Raw genomic sequence first — 15,748 nt, forward strand, 5'->3', positions numbered from 1 at the left:
CTGACCTGCATGCAGGTTTCTCAAGAGGCAGATCAGGTGGTCTGGTATTCCCATCTCTTTCAGAATTTTCCACAGTTTATTATGATCCACACAGTCAAAGGCTTTGGCATAGTCAGTAAAGCAGAAATAGATGTTTTTCCGGAACTCTTGTTTTTTCGATGATCCAGCGGATTTGGGCAATTTGATCTCTGGTTCCTCTGCCTTTTCTAAAACCAGCTTGAACATCTGGAAGTTCATGGTTCATGTATTGCTGAAGCCTGGCTTGGAGAATTTGGAGCATTACTTTACTAGTGTGTGAGATGAGTGCAATTGTGTGGTAGTTTGAGCATTCTTTGGCATTGCCTTTCTTTGGGATTGGAATGAAAACTGACCTTTTCCAGTCCTGTGGCCACTGCTGAGTTTTGCAAATTTACTGGCATATTGAGTGCAGTACTTTCACAGCATTGTCTTTCAGGATTTGAAATAGCTCAACTGGAATTCCATCACCTCCACTAACTTTGTTCGTAGTGATGCTTTCTAAGGCCCACTTGACTTCACGTTCCAGGATGTCTGGCTCTAGGTGAGTGATCACACCATGGTGATTATCTGGGTCATGAAGATCTTTTTTGTACAGTTCTTCTGTGTATTCTTGCCACCTCTTTTTAATATCTTCTGCTTCCGTTAGCTCCCTATCATTTCTGTCCTTTATCGAGCCCATCTTTGCATGAAATGTTCCCTTGGTATCTCTAATTTTCTGGAAGAGATCTCTAGTCTTTCCCATTCTGTTGTTTCCCTCTATTTCTTTGCACTGATCGCTGAGGAAGGCTTTCTTATCTCTCCTTGCTATTCTTTGGAACTCTGCATTCAGATGCTTCTATCTTTACCTTTTTTTCCACAGCTATTTGTAAGGCCTCCTCAGACAGCCATTTGGCTTTTTTGCATTTCTTTTCCATGGGGATGGTCTCGATCCCTGTCTCCTGTACAATGTCATGAACCTCCGTCCATAGTTCATCAGGCACTCTATCTATCAGATCTAGTCCCTTAAATCTATTTCTCACTTCCACTGTATAATTATAAGGGATTTGATTTAGGTCATACCTGAATGGTCTAGTGGTTTTCCCTACTTTCTTCAATTTAAGTCTGAACTTGACAATAAGGAGTTCAAGATCTGAGCCACAGTCAGCTCCCAGACTTGTTTTTGCTGACTGTATAGAGCTTCTCCATCTTTGGCTGCTGTGCCAAAGAATATAATCAATCTGATTTCGGTGTTGGCCATCTGGTGATGTCCACGTATAGAGTCTTCTCTTGTGTTGTTGGAAGAGGGTGTTTACTATGACCAGTGCGTTTCTCCTGGCAAAACTATATTAGCTTTTGCCCTGCTTCATTCTGTATTCCAAGGCCAAATTTGCCTATTACCCCAGGTGTTTCTTGACTTCCTACTTTTGCATTCCAGTCCCTTATAATGAAAAGGACATCTTTTTTCATAACCTATATTAATAAATACCATTTATACCATGACCCAGAATCATATATGCATTACACAAAATCACATATCTGAGACAATCCCTATACTTATGTACTGATATAATACTCTGAAATTTTCAACTCAGTTCAGTTAATTCATTGTTAAATACTGTTCATGCCACAGTAATTTCACATGATTTACAGGTTGAAAAATACCACTGCAATTGCTAGTTGGAGAAGACTGCAATAATGGTAGAATCAGTGAGAGAATTCAGATATTGTCATTTAGGAAATTTGATCCACTTGTTCAGAAGATAAGCTTTGCATATATTTTATCAGAAAGGTCTTGGAATTTGAACTGCATTTCCATCTAACTCTTCAGTTCCTTTCTTCCTGACTTTTCTGCCTGTCTCCCCTGACCCCCGTCCCCAGTAAATCCTCACAGTAGCCAACAGAAAACATGAAAGACTTGAGAGATGGGTAGATAGACCATGTTTCTTCTGTATGTCTTAAAGCTTTTACATCTAGAGAAGGAAGTGTTTGCTGAAAGCATGTCTGTTTATTCATACATTCACTTGGCCACCGAGATAATGGGATTGCAGACACACTGCTCAGAGCTGCGTGGGTAACTAAGCATTTACTTATTATCAGGGAGGCAAATGCAGTTTCCAAGATCAAAGTGGACACTCCTAGAAGCTATGGTTATTGCAAAAGGATGAAGTGCCCTCCTTCCCAGGAATCAAAGCGACTTCAAGCAGAAAGGCGGGCTTACATTTGACAGAATCCCACTTTTGACAGGATGGCAACCATCTAAGTATGTGACAAGATCGAGAGTTATTTAATTCCAAAAGTTAGCAACTCTGCCAGCTCTGGGGTTAAGCAACAGGCCTGATACTGTCATGGCCATAGCTGGGGTCTGCCTAACGAAATTTTAATTGTCAGTGCAAGGACTGAGGATACTTTTAGAATTTTCACGAATTGAAATTCCTTTGGTAGTATCTTGATCCCATGTCTGCAGAAAGCAGGGGCCCCATTTGCTATTTCAGTGGAAGTAAAGTATTAATGAAATACATTATAACCCAACCATGATTACAGTATCTGTTGGAAAAGTCATCTTGGATGAATCCTTGCCCTGAACACAGCAACCTTGAGTGGTAGCAATTAGGCCATGGCTATTCTACCATCAGCGGCCATCTACCAAGAGTTCCCCTGTGTTTGTTGTTGTTGCTCAGTCAGTAAGTCATGGCCAACTCTTTGTGACCCAATGGACTGCAGCACACCAGGCTTCCCTGTCCTTCACTATCTCCCGGAGTCAGTTGAAACTCGTATCCATTGAGTCAGTGATGCCATCCAACTATCCAACCACCTTATCCTCTGTCACCCCTTTCTCCTCCTGTCCTTGATCTTTCCCAGCATCAGGATCTTTTCCAATGAGTCAGTGCTTCGCATCAGGTGGCCAAAGTATTGGAGCTTCAGCTTCAGCATCCGTCCTTCCAATGAATATTCAGGGTTGATTTCCTTTAGGATCGACTTCTTTGATCTCTTTGCAGTCCAAGGGATTCTCAAATGTCTTCTCCAGCACAGTTTGAAAGCATCAGTTCTTCCTGGCTCAGCCTTCTTTCTGGTTCAATTCTCACATCTGTACATGCCCACTAGAAAAACCATAGCTTTGACTGTTTGGATCTTTGTTGACAAAATGATGCCTCTGCTTTTTAATATGCTGTCTAGGTTTGTCATAGCTTTTCTTCCAAGGAGAAAGCATCTTTTAGGATCCACTGTGTTAAAGGGTTTAATTTTTTTGGTATTCTCCCACACCCACTTGGCTTTGAAACCCAACCTAAGTCCTGTTGCTAAGACTTTCAGATGGTTATCTTCATGGACGTGTAAAGATCATCTCCTAGAAACTTCTTCTCTTGGATTACTGAAAAACTTCCCTGGTAGTTTTCAATATCCTTGAAATATTGGCTGGAGTATTTGGAAGAGTAACAAAGGGCTTCATTATTTCTTTTCCAAAACTAATAATTTAGGAGTCTGAAGAGGCGTCTTTCAGAAATTCTGGATACTTAATGAGTGTGCTTCATAGATATTACATTTCTATTACAATAGATAGCTTTTTTAAAAATAATAAAATTAGCTTTTTTTCAGGCTAATGTCTTTTGAGATCCCCCTTGTCCTCCCAAGAGCTTACCTTTCTAGAGACTGTTAGAATTAGAGGAACCATTTTCCTGACATTTATCAAATGTTTACTGTAATTTAAAGCTTGAGTGTCACAGAAGTCAGTTTTATACTTGTGAGTTTCTCTACTGCAAATGTTTATAGCCCATATTTTGATGAAAAGACAGTATTTATTTTTTTGATGTTAAATTGTGTGAGCTGTTTATATATTTTGGATATTAACCCCTTACTGGTCATATCACCTGCAAATATTTTATCCCATTCTGTTGGTTGTCTTTTCATTTTGTTGATGGGTTTTTTTGCTGTGCAGAAAAACTTTTAAGTAGTTTCCATCTGTTTATCTTTGCTTTTATTTCCTTTGCTTTAGGAAATGGATCTAAAAAAAAATTGCTGCGATTTATATCAAAGGGTGTTCTGCCTATGTTTTCCTCTAGGAATTTTATAGTCTACAGTTTTATAGTCTTACATTTAGGTTTTTAATCCATTTGAGTTTATTTATTTATTTGATATGGGCCATGTCTGTCTCTTATTATTAGCACTTATAAGCAGTGTGAAAACTGATCATAACAAATGTGAGATTTACCACATTAATTGTATTGCTTGCCTCAGGCATTACTAAGTATTTGCTTGTGAAGCTGGACACTACGAGTTCTTTATTTTGGCATTTATTGAGTTTATTTTTGTATATGGTTTTAGAGAATCATACAAATCAACATAAAAAAACCCCTAAATTTAAAAAGTGGGCAGAAGACCCTAATAAGCATTTCTCAACAGAGGAAATACAGATGGCCAACATACACATGTGAAGATGCTCAACATCACTAATTGTCAGGGAAATGCAAATTAAAACCACAGTGAGATATCACTTCATATCTGTCAGAGTGGCCATAATCAAAAAAGACCACGATTAACAAATGTTGACAAAGGTGTGGAGAAAAGCAAACGCTTGCTTGTACACCATTGGTGGGAATGTAAATTGGTACAGTCACTGCAGAAAGCTGTGTGGGGCTTTCTCAAAAAACTAAAAATAGAACTTCCACACGAACTGGCAGTTCCACTCCTGGGTATATATTAAAAACAAACAGGCAAACAAAAGCACCAATTGTCCAGTGTTCACAGCAGCATTATGTATAATAGCCAAGATATGGAAGCAACCTAAGTGTCCATCAATAGATAAATGGATCAAGAAGATGTATCCATGGTATGTGTATGTATATATATAGTAGATGCTCTACTCTGGATCTGTCATTTGGATTGAGTTCCCCAAGTTTAAGTTCTGGGAGCGGCTGCTCAGAAACATGACCTTCCTTTATACAGAAGCAGTTCCCAGCAGAGATGGAAAAAAGTGAAAGTGAAAGTGATAGTCACTAAGTCATCTCTGACTCTTTGCCACCCCTGGATGGTGGCCCACCAGGCTCCTCTGTCCATGGATTTTTTTTTTTCCAGGGAAGAGTACTGGAGTGGGTTGTCATTTCCTTCTCCAAGGGATCCTCAGGACCCAGGAATAGAACCCGAGTCTCCTGCATTGCAGGCAGATTCTTTACCGTCTGCATATTTCATATCATTCCCTTATACTGTAAACAAAAGTAGAGTAGCTCATTTAAATAATTCTTTAGGGCAGTGACCCCCAAGGTTTTTGGAACCATGGATTCATTTCATGAGAAACAACTTTTCCACAGACTCAGAAGAGGATAGTTTTGGGATGATTCAAGTGCATTACATTTATTGTACACTTTATTTCTATTATTATTGTGATATATAATGAGACAATTATACAACTCACCATAATGCAGAATCAGTGGGGACCTTGAGCTTGTTTTCCTGCAACTAGACGGTCCCATCTAGGGGTGATGGGAGACAGTGAGAGGCGAAGTATATTCTTATGTCCAGTCTACTCCGAATTGTCATTTGGTTGCTGTCCCTGCAGAAACCCTGCTTCACAAAGATAGGATTTTGGAAATGGTGCTTTTGTGGCAACCTAGAATATTCCACCTAGACTTTAATCCAGAAAGTATTGTGATCTGAAGTGGTGTCAAACATAGTTTTAAGGCCACCATCATTTGTGATCTCAGGTGGCAATGCTGGCGATGAGGAGCAGCTGTAAATACAGATGAAGCCTCCCTCACCTGCCCACTGCTCACCTCCTGCTGTGTGACCCAGTTCCTACCAGGTCATGAACCAGTATTCATTCCTGTCCCAGGGGTTGGGGACTCCCACTTTAGGGAAAAGCACAAAGAACAGAGGAATTGATGCTTTCAAATTGTGGTGCTGGAGAAGACTCTTGAGAGTCCCTTGGACTGCAAGAAGATCAAAGCAGTCAATCCTAAAGGAAATCAACCCTGAATATTCATTGGAAGGACTAACACTGAAGCTGAAGCTCCAATACTTTGGCCACCCAATAAGAAGAGCCAACTCACTGGAAAAGACTCTGATGCTGGGAAAGATTGAGGGCAGGAGGAGAAGGGGACAACAGAGAATGAGATGGTTGGATGGTGTCACCGACTCGATGGACATGAGTTTGAGCAAACTCTGGGAGATAGTGAGGGACAGAGGAGCCTGGTGTGCTGCAGTCCCTGGGGTCACAGAGTCTGGACAAGACTTAATGACTAGACAACAACAACAGGAAAGAAGAGAGGGAACTGAAAATGGAAAGAGAAGCTCTAAGAGAATATCTGAAAGGGGCTATGCCTCCCTTCTCTTTGCATTTGCTGTGAACTCTGCTTTTTCCTGATTCCACATTGCACATGCCCTCTCATGCTTAGAAAGTTGGAGAATGTACTCTGGCCACCTTATGATTTTTTATACCTTGTAAGTCTGACCTTTCCCTAATGTCTTGCATACCTTTGCCACCTGTTTTATTCCATTTCATTAGAGATAATTGTCCTGGTGCTTCTCCAGTTGACACACACATGCCCCAGTCACCTACCGCCTCCCCATCAGGTCCCCAGGCTGCTACTCACTCGAAAGGGTCACTGGGGTCCGCCCTCTGCAGCTCTGGCGGGATGGGGATCCTCTTGTAATACATTTCCCAGTCAAAGGCACCACGCATGGCGTCCCCGGCTTGCGCCTCGTACCCAAAGTGATTGTGGTCGATGACGTCGATCATGGGGCAAACAATGGTCTTGTGGTTCAGTGCAATTTGGTCTGAAAAGCGGAAGCACAGAGCAGGAAGTGATATGCCTGCTTAGGTCATCCCTCACTTTTCTGCAAAAGCCCTTCCTCACCCATCGCCCTTGAAGCCTGGTTCCCTGTGGTCTTCAGAGCACTTTGCAGTATCTCTGTATGCTGGGCGTGACGTGATGGGACCTTGATCAGGTGCAATTAGTGTTGTGGTGCTTACTTTTAAGAAAGTGATGTCCCAGAGAGACCTGGAGAAGTCCATTTAACTCTCCCTCTGTCACATTTCTGCTCTGACTTGTCCCCAATCTGTCATTTCATGGTGCCTCCACCATGCATGGGGTATAAACACTCCCTGTGTTCCTTTAAGCATGTGGCTAGAGCCTGCTGAGAGAATACTGGCCTGCTTTCTGGAGGGTCCAGGATATAAATATTTAACTTCATGGTTTTTATCATCTAATCTCACAGTGGCCCTGATGGCTGGTCCTCTCCTGTCCCCCCAGATTCTGGGAAATGACACACAGAATCCTTTGCTCTCAGGCTTGCCTGAGATTTCACCAAGTCCTAGATTTGCCCTGCTGTTGTTGCTACTGTTCTTTAATATAGACTTTGTTCATCAAAGCTGTACATTTTTTATTTAATACATTTATTCATTTTTAATTGGAGGACAGTTGCCTTATATTATGTTGGTTTATGCCATAGGTCAGCGTGAATGACCATCTAGGTATGCATATGCCCCTCCCTCGTGCACCTCCCTCCCACCTTCTACTCTGTCCCACGCCTCTAGGTTGTCACAGAGCACTGCATTTGAGCTCCCTGCATCATACAGCAAATTCCAGCTGGCTGTCTCTTTTACGTATAGTGATGTATGTTTCAGTGCTACTCTCTCAGCTCTTCCCACCCTCTTTCTCCACTATGTTCGTAAATTCACTCTTCTCTCATCATATCCAAAAATATATTAGGTGATGTGTTAACTGCTGCTACTATTAAATTCTTGAGCAACTACTAATATACTTATGCTGTTTCTTTTCCTTTTTTAAATTGGAGAATAATTGCTTTACAATGTTGCATTGGTTTCTGCTGTACGACTAGGTGAACCAGCTCTCTCTCTCTATACGTGTATTCCTACCCTCTTGCACCTGCCTCCCACCTCCTCATCCCACCCGTCTAGGTCATCACAGAGCACAAGCTGAGCTCCCTGTGCTGGCCTACAGCTTCCCACCAGCTGTCTATTGTATAGATGCACGTGTGCTCAGCTGCTCGGTTGTGTCTGACTCATTGCAACTCCATGGACTATAGCCTGCCTGTCTCCTCTGTCCATGGGATTCTGTAGGCAAGACTACTGGAACGGGTTGCCATTTCCTCCTCGGGGGGATCTTCTCAACCCCAGGAACTGAACTGGTGTCTCCTATATCACAGGCAGCCCCTTTAACACTGAGCCACCATATGATAGGGTATATATGTCAGCGCAACTCCTGCTGTTTCTAATCCTCCTGGCAACCCTGTGAGGTGGCTCTAATTATCATTCCCAATTTACACATGAGGAAACTGGGTGCAAAGAAGTTAAGTAACTTGTCCAAGTTTGCTTGTATTTTGAGAACACGCACTAGGATGCAAGCCCTGCTTAACGGTCCAGTCCTAAAGCCTGGGGTCCATCCAGTTGCCGTGGTGCTTCTCTGAGGCAGAAAGGAGACTTATTCTCCAGTTCCAGTCCCAGATCCTCCCTGGTAGTTGTTATTATGCCAGACGTGGACGGCCAGCACTGGAAAGGGCACACACATGTACTCTGGTTCACCTACAAGAGCATCATGTGAAGTATTGTCTTCTCCACAATGTGCATTTCTTCAATATTTTGTTATAACAGCTAACACTACCAGAGGGCTTGAGCTTCTAAGTGTCAACATCTGCTTTCTGGTTCTTTGAGAGACCTCTGGATGTGGCATGAGGAATAAAGCACAGTTAAATATCTTTAAAAGAGGAAAGGCATCATGGAGAAATAATGAGGTCTGACAGTTTCCACGTCATTATCCTGATGACAGTAATGAGGAGGATGTGGGGATCACAGGATCCTGTGGAAAACCTCCCCGCCAGATCTACATGCCTTCCATTCACTCATGGATTTGTTCATTAATTCATTCATAGTTTAGTAGTTATTCATTGAGTAGAAACTGCATGCCTGTCACTTTGCATGGTTCTAGGGGAGCCAGCAGTGAGCCACAACCACAAAAACCCCTGTCTTCATGAATGGACCAAAGAGAATCCATAGGCACAGTAGATCACTCAATTATTTAGTGTGCTGTGCTGTGCTTAGTTGCTCAGTCGTGTCTGACTCTTTGCGACCTCATGGACTGGAGCCCACCAGGCTCCTCTGTCCATGGAATTCTCCAGGCAGGAATACTGGAGTGGGGAGCCATTTGCTTCTCTAGTGGGCCATCTCATCTGAGGGATCAAACCCAAATGCCCTGCATTGGCAGGCAGATTCTTTACTGTTTGAGCCACTAGAGATGCCTCATATAGTATGCTGCTGCTGCTGCTGCTGCTAAGTCGCTTCAGTCATGTCCGACTCTGTGCGACCCATAGACAGCAGCCCACCAGGCTTCCCTGTCCCTGGGATTCTCCAGGCAAGAACACTGGAGTGGGTTTCCATTTCCTTCTCCAATGCATGAAAGTGAAAAGTGAAAGTGAAGTCGCTCAGTCGTGTCCGACTGTAGCGACCCCATGGACTGCAGCCTACCAGGCTCCTCCGTCTGTGGGATTTTCCAGGCAAAAGTACTGGGGTGGGGTGCCATTGCCTTCTCCGGATATAGTATGCTAGATGGTCTTAAATGTGATAGAAAGAAAATAAAACAGGGTAAGGCTAATGTTGGAGAAGGAAATGGCAACCCACTCCAGTGTTCTTGCCTGGAGAATCCCAGGGATGGGGGAGCCTGGTGGGCTGCCGTCTATGGGGTCGCAGAGAGTCGGACACGACTGAAGCGACTTAGCAGCAGCAGCAGCAGCAAGGCGAATGTGGCATGTGGAGAAGGTTGTGATTTTGTTTTATTTTTAATTTTTTAGCTTATTATGTTCGGGTCCTTGTCTTTATTTATTTGTTAGAAAAGGGGTTGCAGTCTTAGCTAGTGTGGTCCCAGGAGGCCTCAGAGAGCCTAAGGTCACCTTCATCTTATTTAGTTATTTAGGAGGCAGAGAGACCCCGCCTCCCACCCCCAACACCTTCGGATCAGTCCCCACCAAGGGCTCTCTACGCACCCTTTTTCACCTGGGAAAGTCTTACAGTAGGTTTTATCTTTCACTAAGTGGTCTTTTCCCAGAGATGTCTTTGACAGAGGAGACCTTCACTGCTGTGTCCAAAATATTTCTTCTATCAGCTCTGCTGCTACATGAGTATTAAGGTTTCAGTGATGTTCTTCAATCCAATTCAGAATCAGGTTGACTTAACAAGTTCCTTGACCAACAAGGAGTCCCAAGGTGACCCAAAGAGAATGAGTCTGTTAAATTAACTGTCAGCTTTCCTGTCAAATTTCCTCTCGGCTCTCATCCAGCCGCTCTTGCTCACAGTGAAGGCAGTTTGACTACTTTTTTGTCTAAGGATTGTGCCTACATTTCAATTTCCTGGGATCAAACAAATAGACTCTTAATGGGAAATTGAAATTCAGGTATAATCCCAGGGTGAAAAATGAACCAAGAAACCGTGTGACTCCACCTGTTTCTTTAAAATTTTTTTTCATTTTGAAAGATGTATCAAGGCAGTGATAGAGGAAAATAAAAAAATATAGCAATCCTGAGCTCAGATCATGTCTTAACCATCAGGCCTATAGGAAATGAAATGCTTTAAAGGGAAAAATGGGTTTCTCTTTATTTTCTGTCTTTTCCCTTTCCTCTCCTCTTTTTAGATGCATAGGAACAATCAGGGCCTTGATCATTGGCTTTTAGGGATTGCTTTGGTTCATAAATAATTAGCCCTTGTGCTGACTTCCTTGCCTATTCAACACCTCACAGGCCAAATTCAGTTTAAGGGAAGCTCAGGGCTACTGATGAAACTTTAAATTGCTATGTCCTTGGACAAGGTACTTTTAATTAAAGGCTCAGAAGAGTCTCTGACCATTAGGAGCATAGAAACATCCCTGTGGATTAGGGTGGCCAGGCCGTTGTCTGTCGGAGAGGGGGTGGATCTGAGATATGGTGGGGCCTTACCGGCTGATCATTTCCTGTTTCAAATCCAACACAGTTTCAGTTGATTTCCACCCCCCGCCCCCCACATCTTTTACTAATGGAGCTTTGCCAGTTCCGCCTGAAATCCTGCGCAGTTGTCAATAGCAAGCGATTCTTCCTGAGGCAGCTATTGTGAAGGCGGTTGTTACTTGCTTTAGCTCCAAGACCAGGGATATATTTACAATAAAAGTTGATTTAGTGAAATCTGGAGGAACATAAAGGAGCACAATGTGCAGACCAAGAACTTTTTAGAAACACATTTTTTCTCATTTTACAATTTATTCCTTAGCTACGACTGGGCTTTATCTCTGTCTTCATTGTGAAATTAAAGAGATATTAATAGTAATGCTTGGACTCAGTTTCACATAGGTTTTCTAGTTTGAATGCATTTGCTGTTTTTAACAGTTCAAGTGTCAGAGAGTCTTCTTGTGATCATTTAAGATGTATCACCTGGGGGGCAGCTCTGTGTGTTTGAAGGGTTCTGTGTGAATGTAAGGGGTCATATATTTAGGCAGCTAGGCTGGAGCCAGAGTGGAAAGGAGAAGAGCCTTGTAAATCCTGAGAAAATGTCAGAGTGCTTGCACCATGACTATATTCTGGGGGCTGAATGCATTTTTCATCGCAGCATCAGAACAAATGTCAGTTCAGAGATGCTCTCAAGAATTGCAGCAGGGCCTAGACAAAGTTGGTGATGTGGACTTATTAGTGATGTGGAGTTTTACATGATGGTAGCCTGGAAAATCCCATGGATAGAGGAGCCTGGTAGGCTGCAGTCCATGGGGTTGCTAAGAGTTGGACTCGACTGAGTGATTTCCCTTTCACTTTTCACTTTCATGCATTGGAGAAGGAAATGGCAACCCACTCTGGTATTCTTGCCTGGAGAATCCCAGGGATTGGGGAGCCTGGTGGCCTGCCATCTATGGGGTCGTACAGAGTCGGACACGACTGAAGTGACTTAGCAGCAGCAGCAGCAGCAGTGAATAATGAGGTTTGTTTTTCCCTTAGGAAAACGGGCAGCTCTCATCTCTTAACAATCCTATAATAATCGCTAAACATTATGTGTGTGTGTGTGTGTGTGTGTGTGTGTGTGTGTGCATTTTAACCATACTGTGCTTATGTGTGCTAAGTCACTTTAGTCGTATTCAACTCTTTGCAACCCTGTATACTGCAGCCCGCCAGGCTCCTCTGTCCATGGGGTTTTCCAGGCAAGTATACTGGAATGGGTTGTCATGGCCTCCTCCAGGAGACCTTCCCGACCTAGAGATCAAACCTGCATCTCTTACATCCCCTGTTTTGGTAGGTGAGTTCTTTACCAGTAGAGCCACCTGGGAAGCCCACTGTACTTGTAGATAGTATAATAAACACCTTTTCCTTTTAGTCTACTCAGTGAATGTCTCAGATAAGAAATCAAACCTTATTGAACCAAAGTTAGACTGTATTATCTAAAAAGGTAATTTCAATGCGGTTTTCTAGTTACCTATACTTCCCAGCAATGGTTAATAATAGCGTTCAGGGCTCCCACTGCAAACCCCATTAAAGGGGTCTCTAGCCTTCGTCAACGGCAAACTAAATAGAAGTAAACCCCCTCCCCTGCCTAGACCCCAGGAGGCTGAGGGGCACTCACTGAGGAGTGGGGGCAGCCAGTTGACGTTGACCTCACAGTGGGAGTCTAGGAAGGTCAGGACCTCGCCTCTGGCCATGGATGCCCCCAGGAGTCGTGTCCGGATCAGCCCTTCCCTTTTCTTGGTGCGGACGATCCTCACTTTGGAAAACCGAGCCATGTACTCTTCCAGCTTCTCCTTCAAGTGTTCTGGGAAAGAAGAAGACAGACACAGAAGGACACGGAACATTAGCTATAGCAGACTGACTCCAGGGCATCTGTGCGGACAGCGTGCGTGGAGAAATCTGGCTGAGGGCCTTTCTCTCCTCCTTTCATCTTGAGGGGAGAGGCTCAGAAGACTCCTTCCTAGAGGTCTCTATGCTTTACAAGTTCCAGTTGTTGTTTAGTTGCTCAGTTGTGTCCGACTCTTTGCGACCCCATGGACTGTAGCCCGCCAGGCTCCTCTGTCCAGGGGATTCTCCAGGCAAGAAGACTGGAGTGGGGGGCCATTCCTCCTCCAGGGGATTTTCCCAACCCAGGAATAGAACCTGCATGTCCTGCATTGGCAGGTGAATTCTTTACTGCTGAGCCACCAGGGAAGCCTACAGGTTCTAGAATGTTCCATAAGATGCAAATACTGCCTTTTGTGTGGACAAGGACAGCCAGCACTCCACCCCAAAGTTGTTGTGGGTCTGGGACCCCCAGGCTGTAGCCTGGTCAGCCTGTGCCCAGGTGGGAATCAGCCCCGGGTCCCTTCTGGCCAGGTCAGGTGACCGTTCCAGCACATGGGCTTTTGCCAACAAGAGGGCCCTTCCAGCAAGGCTTTGCCTAGTGTTCTCTGTATTGAAAATAGTGCATATAAAACCACAGGAAAGGAAAAATACCTCCCAAATCAACAGAAGGGCTGCCCTGGTGGGTTTAGTGGTAAAGAACCCGACTGCCAAAGCAGGAGATGTAAGAGATGTGGGTTCAGTCCCTGGGTTGGAAAGATCCCCTGGAGGAGGGCATCGCAACCCACTCCAGTATTCTTGCCTGGCTAATCCCATGGATAGAGGAGCCTGGTGGGCTGCAGTCCATGAGGTCACAAAGAGTTGGACACAACAGAAGCAACTTAGCACAAATAACAGGAACCAGATTTCCCCCCCTGCCAGGAAATAGCAAACTGGCAAACAACTTCAGTTCCTGGATTTGGATTTGAAGTGGAAAGTGACTGATTTACTATGAAAATTAGATATGGAGAGGGACAGGCAGATGAGATGCTACCTAATCATTTTGGACTTGGCTAAGATTGGAAAAAAAAAATTGGAAAGGTTTCTTTGCCTAATTAAAAAAATGTAAACAAAATGAAATGAGATAACTTATTTATGGAATAAAACATTTCCTACTGGCTGTGATAAAGTACATTTATCTCTCCATTCTTTTGTATGCCAAATAAGTGTATTTTTGTAGCCTTCTGTGGGATATGTGCTCATGTAATTGACATCATTTGCTCTTAGCCTCCCACATGTAAAACCTTAAGAGGGCTTTCCTGGAGTTTGTAACAAGTAGAGTCTGATATTCATTGAAATAGAATCTTAGCATGCTGTATATTCTGTAAGTTTCACTTTCAAATTGTCTCTGCTTGTTTGCAATCAAAGGCAAATATTATTATTAAGTCTCCTGTGATTTCTAACAATAGCAGTTCATGGAAGGATTTATGATATTGCCTTTTTTTTTTTTTCCCCGGAATATTGGCTCAGTGGTAAAGAATCTGCCTACCGATGTGGGAAAGTCATGTTCAGTTCCTGGGTAAGGAGGAGTCCCTGGAGAAGGAAATGGAAACCCACTGCAGTATTCTTGCCTGGAGAATCCCATGGACAGAGGAGCCTGGTGGGCTACACTCTGTGGGGTTGCAAAGAGTCAGACATGACGGAGCACGCAGGCCCTGTTGCTTTGCAATGCTGTGTTAATTTCTGCTGTACAGCAAATGAATCAGCCACATGCATACATATCTCCCCTTTTTGAATTTCCTTCCCATTTAGGTCACCACAGAGCACTGAATAGAGTTCCTTGCACTATACAGTAAGTTCTCAGTAGTTACCTATTTTTTTTTAATTTAATTTTATTTTTAAAACTTTACATAATTGTATTAGTTTTGCCAAATATCAAAATGAATCCATCACAGGTATACATGTGTTCCCCATCCTGAACCCTCCTCCCTCCTCCCTCCCCATACCATCCCTCTGGGTCTTCCCAGTGCACTAGCCCCAAGCATCCAGTATCGAACCTGGACTGGCATCTCGTTTCATACATGATATTTTACATGTTTCAATGCCATTCTCCCAAATCTTCCCACCCTCTCCCTCTCCCACAGAGTCCATAAGACTGTTCTATACATCAGTGTCTCTTTTGCTGTCTCGTACACAGGGTTATTGTTACCATCTTTCTAAATTCCATATATATGCATTAGTATACTGTATTGGTGTTTTTCCTTCTGGCTTATTTCACTCTGTATAATAGGCTCCAGTTTCATCCACCTCATTAGAAATGATTCAAATGTCTCTACTACAAAGCCACAGTTATCAAGACAGTATGGTACTGGCACAAAGACAGAAATATAGATCAATGGAACAAGATAGAAAGCCCAGAGATAAATCCACGCACATATGGACACCTTATCTTTGACAAAGGAGGCAAGAACATACAATGGATTAAAGACAATCTCTTTAACAAGTGGTGCTGGGAAATCTGGTCAACCACTTGTAAAAGAATGAAACTAGAACACTTTCTAACACCATACACAAAACTAAACTCAAAATGGATTAAAGATCTAAACATAAGACCAGAAACTATAAAACTCCTAGAGGAGAACATAGGCAAAACACTCTCTGACATACATCACAGCAGGATCCTCTATGACCCACCTCCCAGAATATTGGAAATAAAAGCAAAAAAAAAAAAAAAAAAAACCTATTGTATACAAAGTATCAATAGTGTATATTCGTCAATCCCAATCTCCCAATTCATCCCAGCCCAACCTCTGTCCACCGCTTGGAGTCCACAGGTTTGTTCTCTACATCTGTGTCTCTATTCCTACCCTGCAAATACGTTCATGAGTACCATTTTTCTCGATTTCAAATGTACGAGTTAATAGACGGTATTCCTTTCTCTGACTTACTTCACTCTGTATGACAGCCTCTAGGTGCACCCATCTCTGCAAAC

The 15,748-nt window shown here is 43.2% G+C and overlaps 1 protein-coding gene across 1 annotated transcript in view; it reads right to left on the reverse strand.

Moving 5' to 3' along the window:
- GALNTL6 (polypeptide N-acetylgalactosaminyltransferase like 6) overlaps window positions 1-15,748 on the reverse strand; it is a 1,507,590-nt gene that overhangs the window by 230,081 nt on the left and 1,261,761 nt on the right. Inside the window, exons 5-6 of the mRNA XM_070376153.1 lie at window positions 12,572-12,757; window positions 6,579-6,762 (exon numbers count right to left, since the gene is read on the reverse strand). Coding sequence (XP_070232254.1) covers window positions 6,579-6,762; window positions 12,572-12,757 — 370 coding nt within the window. The remainder of the gene's footprint in view (window positions 1-6,578; window positions 6,763-12,571; window positions 12,758-15,748) is intronic.

This window comes from Bos mutus, chromosome 8 (genome assembly GCF_027580195.1).
Source record: "Bos mutus isolate GX-2022 chromosome 8, NWIPB_WYAK_1.1, whole genome shotgun sequence".
NCBI classification, from domain to species: domain Eukaryota; kingdom Metazoa; phylum Chordata; class Mammalia; order Artiodactyla; family Bovidae; genus Bos; species Bos mutus.